The sequence below is a fragment of the Chelonia mydas genome, chromosome 14 (genome assembly GCF_015237465.2).
Source record: "Chelonia mydas isolate rCheMyd1 chromosome 14, rCheMyd1.pri.v2, whole genome shotgun sequence".
In the NCBI taxonomy this organism is placed as follows: Eukaryota; Metazoa; Chordata; order Testudines; family Cheloniidae; genus Chelonia; species Chelonia mydas.
Genome location: NC_051254.2, coordinates 24148217 through 24160339, shown reverse-complemented (window position 1 = coordinate 24160339; position 12123 = coordinate 24148217). Strand labels below are relative to the sequence as shown.

Here is a 12123-nt window from a genome sequence, read left to right as displayed (position 1 = left end):
CATTTAGTTCACTAGCCTGAAAGCCTGACCTAGCCCAAAAGAAGCTCAAGCCAACTGAAGACCCTCTGTACAAAACCAGAGCACCATGTCCTCTTTGATTCCTGTGGTTGTATCACCCCATCAGAGTTACGAAGCCCTTTAAGTGCCAGAGCCTTGGCCACCCAAGCACACCCTGCCTCCTACAGACAATTCACTGTGCAGTCCTATTCTCCACCTTGACTCATTATTACTCAGTTTAGTTCACAGGTAAGATTCCACTGGCTAGCTCTGCACTGTTCTCTGGTCTCTGATCAATAAAACAGGGGAGAAGAAAAAAAAGTCCTTTCTCCTGGGACCCCTCGGGCCCTTTGTTCTTAGCAACATGTAGGAACTCTAGAGCTCATGGTCAACTGATCCAGACTCCTCAGGATCATGACATTGCTGTGAACAGCGTCTCTCTAACAGTCACCATGACACAGCCATGGGAACCTAATAATTGATTCACGGATGCTACAGCCAGAAGGGACAATTATGATAATCTGATCTGGCCTCCTGTGAAACATAGGCCACAGAATTTCACCCAGTGATTCCTGTATAAAGCCCCCAAATTTTGGTTGAACTAGAGTGTATTTTTTAGAAAAACATCCCAATCTTCATTTAAATAGTTCAGATAATGGAGAATCCACCACATGCTTTGGCAAATTGTGCCAATAGTTAATTATCCTTAAAATTTTACACCTAATTTCTTGTTTGAATTTGTCAAGTTTCAACTTCCAGGCACTGGATCTGCTGGTTTAAAGAGTCCTCTACTACCAGAAATCTTCTTCCCATACATAATATAAGCAACAGCAACAACAAAAATTCAACAGTACATATAGGGAAAATACAAAAGTGAGAAACTGGCAACAAAATGGAAACAGCAATGCGGGATGCATGTGAAGTTCTTGCAACTATTTCTGTTTAAAAAAATTACACAACTGCAGAAGTACAGATTTTTGGCAGGTATATTTAAAGCTGAAGGAATACAGAGTAAAGTGAATTTATTCCCCAGGTGGCTGGCTTCCCAAATGTCAGCCAGATGCAATGGGGTTACACTCTGGGCCTGGCTTACTCTGAGCTATATTCAAATCTGGGGCACCCAGGATTTATTGATGAAGTCCTTACCAGTATTATCACTAGTGGGGCAACATTGTATCCAGAAGTTTCAATCAGTTAGGTTTGTACTGTATGTGAATACCATGGTGAAGACTGTATAGCCTTTTGCATGACAGTGATGCAACTCCCATCCAGCTTTCCTAGTGGTCTTCTCCATACAGAGAAGAAGCATCAAGGTAGATTAAAAGAAAGTCCTTAGATCCTTGAAACCAACACTTAATACAATCAACAGCAGTATGGGTCCAATCTTGCACATTACTGAGTACCCGCAGCTCCTATTGGCTTCCATGTGAAGGTCCCAGAAGGAACCATTATGATCATCTGATCTGATCTCCTGTATAACAGACCAGATAATGTCACCCAGTAACTCCCACATCAAACTTAACAACTCCTGATTGAATGAGAGCGTATCTTATGGGAAGACATGCAAACTCAATTTAAAGACTTTAAGCAATAGAGAATCCTCCACATCTCACTTCACAACAGGTGCTTAGCAGCCATGATGATATTTAAAATATCTTCATTGTGATTATCTGCAGGTAATGAAATCACTAATGAATCCATCACTCTCACACAGAGCTTTTTATCCTGTGACCCCAGAGCACTCTACTGATGGGGAAGCTGATGTGACTTGCTCAAACATACCCTGCAGGCCCAGCACAGAACCCAGATCTCTTGAGTGCCAGTTCAGCACTCTACCCTCCTGGCCACACTACCCACTTCCCTCGGGATCTCAGTCATGTGCCCGTATGCTCCTGACATGAAGATCTGGGTCACAGCCACACTTTCCACATGTGGCCTTTCTCTGACTGGATAAGGTATCCTAGTTTATGTGGATTCCTTCCTTTCCAGCTGCAGTATTCATGGAGCCTGGGCAGTATTTCACACTGTGTGCGTTGGGTTGGGGCCCAGGGGAAAATTGTAAATTCTCAGCAAACCTATCATGTACTTGCTGCTGATTCTGACATTTCTAAAATACCTGCATAGCATGACAAACTAATTTAGCAAATACAGCTGGATGACTTACAGAACCATCACAACTGCTTCTTGCAATACAGTTCTGATCTGATTGCCTCTTCGAGACGGTTTTTACCCAGCACGTTCGATGCTGTTGCCAATAAGTGGAACAGTGTAATGTACTTTACCGCTTCTCTTCTGCTCATTTTCGACATGGCATTGGAGCAGTGGGCTGCGTAGGAACCAAGAGGAACAGTGACACTTACCTGGGTTGCTTTTAGAGGTGCGCACAGGGGTGTAGTGGTTTTTGGAGGATGTTCGGACGGGCGTGTTTTCTTTGGGAGGGGTATCTATGGCCGAGATAGTCTCTCTTTCACAGTGTGCTATTGGGATTGGCCCCTGCTGCCTTAGGATGTCTGCCAGAGCCCTGGAACAGAGAAAGAGGACACAACATGTTCACAAAGCAGCAAGCCTGACATTCAAAGGTTTCACTTGTTCATCTACAGTCTCTATTTGAACCCTCCAGTGCTTTGATTTGTTAAGGAAAAATACAAAGGCAACAAAAAACCTTGTGGCTTAAGAGCTACATGTCTTTTCATGGGTACGTTACTGGACAAAGCTCCCTTTGTTCACAGGAGAGTTTGGCTATTGTTTAATCTTTCACATGCTTCCACTAATTCACTTAACCCTGAGGTTATGTTCTCCCTCCATCACTGCCCTTGCTGTCATTGCTATTGCAGTTGCATTGCTTTCTGTAGCAGAAAGCCCTGCCTTCATAAAAATGATTGCTAGGCAGACGAGATCCCCAGGCCAGGTGCAGCATGAGAAGCAGGAGTGCAGGTTTCCCTCGACCTGCCCCCACCCAGCCCCAAGCCAATATTCCTCAACCCTGATCCTGGAGGTACCTCCTGAAGGTGCGAAGGGGAGTTCAGTCCCATTGCTGATTTAATCCTGACTTTTTCTGTCCACAGGGGGACCAATAAAGGTTCATGGTGGTGTTGGGTTTTTGAATTAGGGTCACTGCTGAGATATTTCACATGGGCTATCATTATCAGAGTTGCAAGCTTATCTGTGGCATCTTCCCCATTAGAGACTTGTCTGATGGAATCAAGATTGAACAAGGTTCTCTGTGGGAAAAAATATCTGCATTCAACACCATAGGAATAAATTGCATCTAGTGATTTCCCCGTGAAAGCAGGAAGACTCAAAAGATATTTAATCTGTGAGTATCATACACACTGTGGAATAACTATAGCATGAAACACACTGGTTTTTTAGTGCAGCCAACAGCTATCTCCTGACCAGCAGGAGAAACGGCAGAACTGTTTTGGTTGTAAGGGACGGCGGAGTTTTAAAACTAATTGAGTTTGAAAGGTTCAGTTCTCTCAGACAGAGGGAACAGGCCTAAAATCACCTCGGGTACCAACAAAGAAATTCCTCCATTGCTGTCATAAATATAAAGGGAAGGGTAACCACCTTACTGTGTACAGTGCTATAAAATCCCTCCTGGCCAGAGGCAAAACCCTTTCACCTGTAAAGGGTTAAGAAGCTAAGGTAACCTCGCTGGCACCTGATCCAAAATGACCAATGAGGGGACAAGATACTTTCAAATTTGGAGGGGGGGAACAAAGGGTTTGTCTGTCTGTGTGATGCTTTTGCCAGGGACAGATCAGGAATGCAGCCTTACAACTCCTGTTAAGTTAGTAAGTAATCTAGCTAGAAATGCGTTAGTTTTTCTTTTGTTTAATGGCTGGTAAAATAAGCTGTGATGGATGGAATGTATATTCCTGTTTTTGTGTCTTTTTGTAATTTAAGGTTTTGCTTAGAGGGATTCTCTATGTTTTGCATCTGATTACCCTGAAAGGTATTTACCCATCCTGATTTTACGGAGATGATTCTTTTACCTTTTCTTTAAATAAAATTCTTCTTTTAAGAACTTAATTGATTTTTCATTGTTCTTAAGATCCAAGGGTTTGGGGTCTGTGTTCACCTGTACAAATTGATGAGGATTCTTATCAAGCCTTCCCCAGGAAAGGGTGTGTAGGGCTTGGGGGGATATTTTGGGGGAAGACGTCTCCAAGTGGGCTCTTCCCCTGTTCTTTGTTTAAAATGCTCGGTGGTGGCAGCATACTGTTCAAGGACAAGGCAAAGTTTGTACCTTGGGGAAGTTTTTAAGCTAAGCTGGTAAGAATAAGCTTAGGGGGTCTTTCATGCAGGTCCCCACATCTGTACCCTAGAGTTCAGAGTGGGGAAGGAAACTTGACAATTGCATATTCATAACATTGGTGTTGCTCACATTTGCTGTCTTTACTGAAATGCCTTATCTATTGTCCAATATCAGACAGAGTTTAGAACCTGAATCTGTTCCATTTTGAAAATATTTCAGACTATGCCATACATGTGCACAATGCATTGCAGGAATAATTTACAATGTACTGCACTGCTCTTCTTCTAGCCTCAGTCCCTCTTTATGAGGTTGGTTCTTTGAGTCTCTCTATGCAAGAACCCAACTGAGGCTCCCAAAGTTTAGTTCACAACATCCCTGTGAGGAAGGGCAGTGTTACAAAACTCCATGTCCCAGAACACCCCCTCGCAGACCAGTGGAGCACTGCAGCAGCTTTACCTCAGTTTCCCCTTGGTCTTCCACAACTGCATCCAGCTGCCACTGCCTTCCATTGAGCCCTCCAGCCAGAGGTGAAAGTAAGCCAGTACGGTTCGGTATGGCACTCTGGCAAGAGCCGGTACACAGCCGACCGTACCGGCAGGGGGTAGCTTCCCCAGGCTGACAATTTAAAAGGGTCCCTGGGCTGCCGGAGGCCTGGGGTAATGGCAGTGGCCAGGAGCCCAGTGCCCTTTTAAATTGCCAGCTGAGGAAAGCTGCCTTCTGGGGTAGTGGCGGCGGCCAGAAGCCCCAGGGCTCCGGTGTCGATTTAAAGGGCCCAGGGCTCCCAACCACCACTACTGCAGCTGGAGCCCTGGACCCTTTAAATCACGGCCAGAGCCCCAGGTAGCAGCGGCAGCCGGGAGCCCTTGGGCTCCGGCGGCAATTTAAAGGGCTTGGGGATTTAAAGGCCCTGCCCCTTCCACCTGAGACCCCCCCCCCCCCCACCCCACCTTGCTCAGGACCCAAGCCCTGGGTACTGGTAAGTCCCTTACGTTACTTTCACCCCTGCTTCCAGCTAAGAAACACTGAGTCCCACCCCTTCCAGGGTACCCAGTGTCCACAGGCCTTACACTGAGGCCTGTAAAAATTTCTTCCCCCCTATATCAGAGCCCACCATGTACTTTCTGCTCTTGATGCTGGGTGTCCTCTGCAGCCCACTCTTAAGGTCGGTGAACAGTCCTCTTCACTCCCCCTAAGTACCAAGCAAACCCTGACCCTCTCACTGGCCTCTGGCCCTAAGTTTATTCAGGCTTCTTCCCCAGGCCCCTGTCAAAAAGAGATCTAATATCCATGCCTGTTCTCCCTCAGGGCTTCCAGCAGAGAGACTCCCTCCCCTCCCCTCTACAGAGCGTTCTGGCTCTCAGGAAGGAGCAGTCAGTCCACACCCCTCCCCTGTCATCCTCTCCCTTCCGTGCTTTCTTCCTTCTCAGGGCTTCGTTACAATTGCAGATGTAGAGTGCTGGGAGTTAACCCAGCCTTTGGAGACCGCAGCAGGGAAAATGCTGCCATGTGTTTACACTGTCAGCTGAAAGCACACTGGCGTGGCCACTTTAGCAGTTCTTGCAATGCCACAAAGAGCAGTGCATTGTGGTAGCTATCCCAGTGTGCAAGTGGCTGCAGCGTGCTTTTCAAATGGGGCGGGGGGAATGTGATAGGGAGTGTGTTGTGTGTATGTGGGGGGAGAGACAGTGTGTTTTTGGGGGCAGAGAGTGTGTCAGCAGGCTGTCTTGTAAGTTCAGACAGCAGCAGACCACCCTTCCCCCCACAACCTCTCTCTCTCACACACACACTCACAGCAGCAGCATTCCACAATAATGGTTTGCTTTGTCCCAGAGCAGATACGCATGTTGGCTGTCAGAAATGGTGCTTTGAAAGGGGATATTCGCAAGCCTGCAGCCGAGTTCAAAACAATGACAAGAGCGGCCACTTGACTTCAGGGTATTATGGAGCATTTCTGGAGGCCAATCACCAAGCAGTAATGCAACACGTTGTCCACACTGACACCCGGGCATTTCATCCAGGGCACAGAAAACTTTATGCTTCTTGTGGAGGTGGATTACCAGGAGCACTCCAGCTGCAGAGTCCAGGCGCTCTACGTGCCTGGCCAGTGTGGACACCTCAGGAGTTAGGGCACCCGGGGCTGATTTAATGCACTCTAACTTGCAAGTGTAGCCAAGCCCTAAGTCCCACACCCTACCCAGGTGTAGCAGGGCAGGGCTAACTGAGTGGGGCTGGTCAGCCCCGGGCCTCCCACCAGGCCTCACTGTGACAGGAAGTATTATTAGCCATGTTTGGTTATGATTGATCACATGTAGAGGCCCCCCACCAAGATAAGGTCCCCATTGTGCTGGGAGCTGTAGGCGCACACATGCAGCATGACACAGACACAGAGAGGGGAGGGTGAGATATGCTCAGTGGAGAGTGGCACCCATTGATGACTCAGTTACAGCTCCCTAATCCTCTTGGCCCTAGCCTGAGTTAGAGCAGCCTGGGAGTTACACCCGTTTACAACGGCTGGGGGTGCACTCTGCCTCACCCCCTACACTAGAACTGTAAGTAGACAGCATAGGAGCCAATCATACCAGCTAAGAGCTTCCCCATGGCAAAGGAAACCTAGTTAGGGCCTGAGCATGGCAAAGAGGCCAGAACAAAGGAAGAGAATCAGGCTCAGAGCATTTAAGGCCCATATTTTCAAGTGTGCCCCATAATCTTGGATGTCTGACGGTTTGGGTGCCCAACTTTAGACACCAATGGCCTGATTCCTCAAAGGTTCTGTGTGCCCATGGCTGCCGTCAACTGCACACTGAGTTGTGGGTGCTCATCGCTTCTCAAAACCAGGCCTGAGGGGTCTCAAACTGGCCACCCAAATCCTGATGTACAATGAATTGCAATATGGCCTTTTGTGACTAGCCCAAGGTTACCCAGCAAGCCAGTGACAGAGCTGGGAACAGGAGCCAGGGCCCCAGGCTCTGCCCTGCCCTAAACATTAGAGCACGAGTCCTTCCTGATGGGAGGATTCGTTCCTCCCACTGGTGCTCCCCTGTTGCTGCACAATACAAACATTTCTTCCCACTGCATTTGCAATCCTGCACGCTGGTAGGCAGGGGGACCAGGAGCCAGAGGTGTCCTTTCAGGCCTAATTCTGCAAGTCCAGGCCGGGAGAGCTGTTCCATGGTGACCAGCATCACAGGACTGGGCTTCGGGCACAGGTCTCTGAGCGATTATTCAGGGGCTGGTTAGGGAACAGCGTCTGTGCTACGGAAATGCCAGGAGTCGCTTTTCAATCACAGAGATTGTGACATTATTGCTATTTATTTGCTGTGACCCTCACCCTGGGCTAGGCGCTCCCCAAACACTCAGGGACGATGGTCCCTGCTCTGAGCGATGGTCCCAGGACAGACAGAGGTCAGGAGATGCGGAACACCAGCAGTGGTGCTGGAACAATTTTTGTAGTGGGGTGCTGAAGGCAGAAACCAAGTATTTGGGTTGTTACTACTACTTCAAACCAGGGGTTTGGCAGAACCCCTAGTTCCAGCACCTATGAACCCCAGGAGGCAAGCTGCATACAGGTCAGCTCGATTCTCTGAAGGCAACATAGCAGAAGAGGGGCTTGCAGAGGAGCTCAGAGGGGGCCGTGTGGGAGAAGGCACAGAGTGCGAGAAGATGACAAGCAAGGAGCAGAAGCCGGGCACGCTGGTGCAGTGGAGGGGGCAGAGGCGATGCCCTATCACAATACAGGACATGTTGTTCCTCTCAATACTCTTGTTGCCGGTGCTATTCTTACTCACAGCTGGTATTCAGTGTTCGACTGAACACTAGGAATGGGGCTGCCCAGCCTCCAAGATGGAGAAGTTTGCTTTGATTCCCTAAAACTAACGGAGGCAATTAAAGTGAATGTTCTCCAAAGGGATCTGAGTCAGTAAGAAGGGCCCAAACCTCTCAGTCACTGTCTACCAGAACCAGAAGACTACATCAGCTCCTCTGGGTGAGCGCTAAGCCACGTGTTGGGAATCTAGTCTGGTGTGTGCATCGTTTCCAAGAAAACCATGTGTAGCTGCTCCTCGGCTCCAACCAGGAGCTAAAATCCCTAATCTTGATGGTAAGTATAAAGCAAACTCGCATGCTATGTGAGGAAGAGCATTCAGCTGTAATCCTTTATCAGTTTCCATCCTGAAGGAATGGTAACACTGAATGAGCAAAACAGTCACAGCAAAACGGGAAATCTGTACAGTACAATGCAGCCAGCCTCAGGCTAGAAAAACAGAGGCTGTTACACTGAAAAGAAATGAAGAAACCAGAAGTGCCAGTCAGGGAAATTAGGTCTCCTTTTCATTTGGTTCCACCTTCAAAGTCTATGTTAGAGAAGCTGAACACAACTGTTGGAAGACGCCTGGGATCCGAAGTGTATTGGGACTAAAATGATCTTGGATAAGTATGAATGAAGAAGCAACCTGCCAAAAAGTGCCTGCTCCATACAGAACGGGCTGCTCTAAGTGTTTACCACTCATTGCTCTTCCTTACCTCCTGGGAGGATGAGGAAAAGCTCTTGATACTATCAAACCAGAATTAAACAGGCAAGTATAACCTCTGCATGTGCTGATTAGTTGCTTATTAATTCATCTGTAATGTTGTGTGTGATCAAAATTATTCCTCATAAACCGCACCATGGGCTAAGCTTCTCCCTGCTGTATCTCTAGTGCAGTCAGACTGAGGATGAATTTGGCACCATGTAAATAGCTCTATTTTAGCTGTCTACTTTCCCACTGTAAAAGCTACAAGAAAGGTAATGGAAGGAGCTGTAAATACTTGATCTTATTGCCCTTATCATGTGATTAGTACCACTGCAATCAAATGCATCCTTCTCATCTGAGTGAGGCTTGCAGAACTGGGGTATGAAGCACCGTAAAAGGCTCTTCATGCCAACGTCATCTGATATCAGAACAACAAGTCTTGCTCAGCAGGATGCTTTACCTTTAGTGCAGCAGATGGGATAGCCAGAGTTGCGTAACTGCACAATCATATCCTGAGAGGATGGTCTATGACACAGCTTTTATTAGCACTCGATTGAAGTGAGATCATTAGGGACCAAATTCTGCTCTCAGCTACCCCCATGTAAATCCGGCCTGACTCCACCATCATCAAGAGAATGATTCTGGATTTACACTGGTGTAACCAAGAGCAGGATCCAGACCTAGTACTGGTAGGTCTAGTACAGAATTGTCCAAATTCCGTAAAGAAAGCGCAGGTTAGATCCTGCTGTCAATTACACCACCATAATTCCAGAATAAGGACAACAGCACCCAAGTCACTGGAGTTACTTTCAATTTAGACTGGTGTAGCTGAGAGCTTCTTTGGAAGGAAATCCAAGGGTGGGGAGGTGAACAAAGATGGCTCTGACTGCTGGAGCCTGTCCCTTTAAGAAGGAAAAGGAAAGGATGGTCGGAATTGCCCAATCCCAAGAAAGGTAGGAATGCACAGGAGAGCAATGAAGTGGAAAAACTGTAATGACCCTGCAGCGAGCCCCTGAGGAGGAGAAGAGCAAGGAACAGACAGTGCTAAAGTGTCAACTGAGGCAGGGGAAGGCGAGGACCACGGAGAGAAAGTGCCCTGAGCTGAAGGAAGGGAAAAACAGAACAAAAGGAAAATGCAAGGTGCAGAGGCGGGAAGAAAAGAAAGTGACACAAACATGACAACAGAAAGAGCACAGGGGGTGAAATCCACGCAAGAGGCGGAGTGGATCCTTAGCTCGCTGCAAGTGTTTGGGGGTGGGGCTGCTCAGTGGGCCAGTTACGGAGAGTGTATATCAGCATAGCAACACTGACATCACCACTTTATACCACCCAAGGATCTGGCTCCAAGGCATGAAACCTGGCAGAGTCATAGGAGCCCTTCCTCCTCCTCACAGGCTGTAGGTACTACGGGCCTGACTCAACCAGTGATTTCAGTGACGTTCCTGCAGACTGAGAGCGGCGTCAGTGAGAGCAGACCCAGACCTGAGGAACCCCAGAGACCTTCCTGTGCATGGCTCCTTCAGATGAGATCTCTTCAGACCTGATGTCCTCTCTGCTTGCCATGGACACTAACGAGCCTTTGTCTCTCCTTGGGTTTGCCTTGGCATCCCAGGCCCTCCCTCCTGCTATCGTGCAGGGAACTGCGTAATGCCAGTTGGCCAGCTGTCTGCTGCCCTGCAACGAATGCATTTCAGACAGGCCTGTGCCATAGGCTGGGCAGCACTTTAGCATCCTGTCAGAGACAGCCACTGTACAGCCAGGGGATGGAACTGATCAGATCAAACTACTTATGGGGATTTGGTAGCATCCACTAGGCTACTGGAATTGGATTCTCCAGCCCATCCACACGGCACTCCCTCTTGCAGTTGGCAGGGAAAGGCTACTGTCATGCAGTTTGGGGACAGGAGCAATACATAGTCTGCAGTGAAGGGGAATGGCTGGGTTTAAGAAGTTGGGGTTTGGGCGCATACCAGCTTTTCCCATCACAGCTAATGAAATCTGAGGAAGGTCTTGGGGGCTGAAGGGCATTTTCTAGTTCCTACTCTACCATCCAGGGACTGGTTCCTGAAGTCAATGAGGCTACTTGTGAGAGTCCGGATTGCAGGTTCGGGCTTTAAACCGTACTCTCCTGAGATGCCTTCTTCTCAGACAGCCATAATGTAGCCACTATTGGTATGAATTAATGTGTTAGGTGCTCTCCACGTGCACACAGGAAAACACAGTCCCTGCCTCAAGACGTTGTCCTTCAGGCCAAAAACCAGACGAAGGATGAGGAAAAGGGATACAACAGGCAAGCAGAGAGGGATTTGATGGCTCTGGACTGGTTGGAGGGCCTTTATGCCTGGGGGAGGTTTCAAATGCACAGTAGAGCAGTTAAGCGCGTAATTCCCACTTGTGCCTTTGAGACCCCCTCCTAGCTCCTAGGGAGCACCCCCAGACCTAGTCGAGTATAAACGTATCTTACTTATGTATGAGGTAACGTTGGTGTGGAAGAGTGGGTTTTAAGCACTGCCCATCATCCTGGTCCTATTTGCAATTGGCTTCCATGGGTATTCATGTTTTCAGGTATCCATGACCCTGCTGAACTATGATGGCTAGCTCACATATCAATGGGAGTTTTGCCAATGGTTCTATAGGGTCAGGATTTGGCTCACACTGAATAAGAGCCAGTAGGTTTCTAAATGCTGGTGAGAGTTCTTGGTTCTGTCACTTGCTGTTCAGGCTGCACTGCCATGGGCATTCTTTCACCTCCACTACCTGGTTAGGTTCCCACACCCTGCAGTGGCTGGCTTCTTCAGTTACAGGCTGGGGGAGCTTCCAAGTACAGGCACATGCCTCGGGTCCAAAAGAACATCTGGGGAGACGGAGAAGGAACAGCTAAGAGATCCGGGAGAGTGAAATAAATATTGGATGAGCAGTGCATGACTGCGCTAAGGGAGAGAACCACAGGAGTCAAACTCCCAGAGACTTCAATGGGGCCAGGATTTCACCCCAAGGGAGCTTAAGATCCCCTACACTTACTTGCTCGGTTAGGAAGATTGACAGCCTAGCTGCCTCGGAGACCATTCACAGACAACAGGACAGCCTCCTGGAGAGGATGGCCCACTCTGGAGGCAGTGGGAAGCATGACCAAGGAGGAAGTCATTTGGATGATACTCATATATTAGTCCTAGATTGATTTGTCATCCATCTCCAGACCATCTGGGTGCCATGGGAAATTCAAATGCAAAGGCCACGTGCTGCCCTCAGCTGAGCAGAATTTGGCCTATATCATACTCTGGTACACACATTCCCACACAGCAAGCTCTGCTAGTTTAGTGCTAAGGCTGCCAGACTGCATGGCTCACCAGTGCACGC

General features: G+C 48.2%; 1 protein-coding gene across 3 annotated transcripts in view; it reads right to left on the bottom strand.

Moving 5' to 3' along the window:
- Positions 1-12123, bottom strand: part of SHISA6 (shisa family member 6) — a 378854-nt gene that overhangs the window by 355823 nt on the left and 10908 nt on the right. For all 3 annotated transcript variants that reach the window (XM_043528411.1, XM_037914391.2, XM_043528412.1), the window contains exon 3: positions 2358-2518. In XM_043528411.1, coding sequence (XP_043384346.1) covers positions 2358-2518 — 161 coding nt within the window. The remainder of the gene's footprint in view (positions 1-2357; positions 2519-12123) is intronic.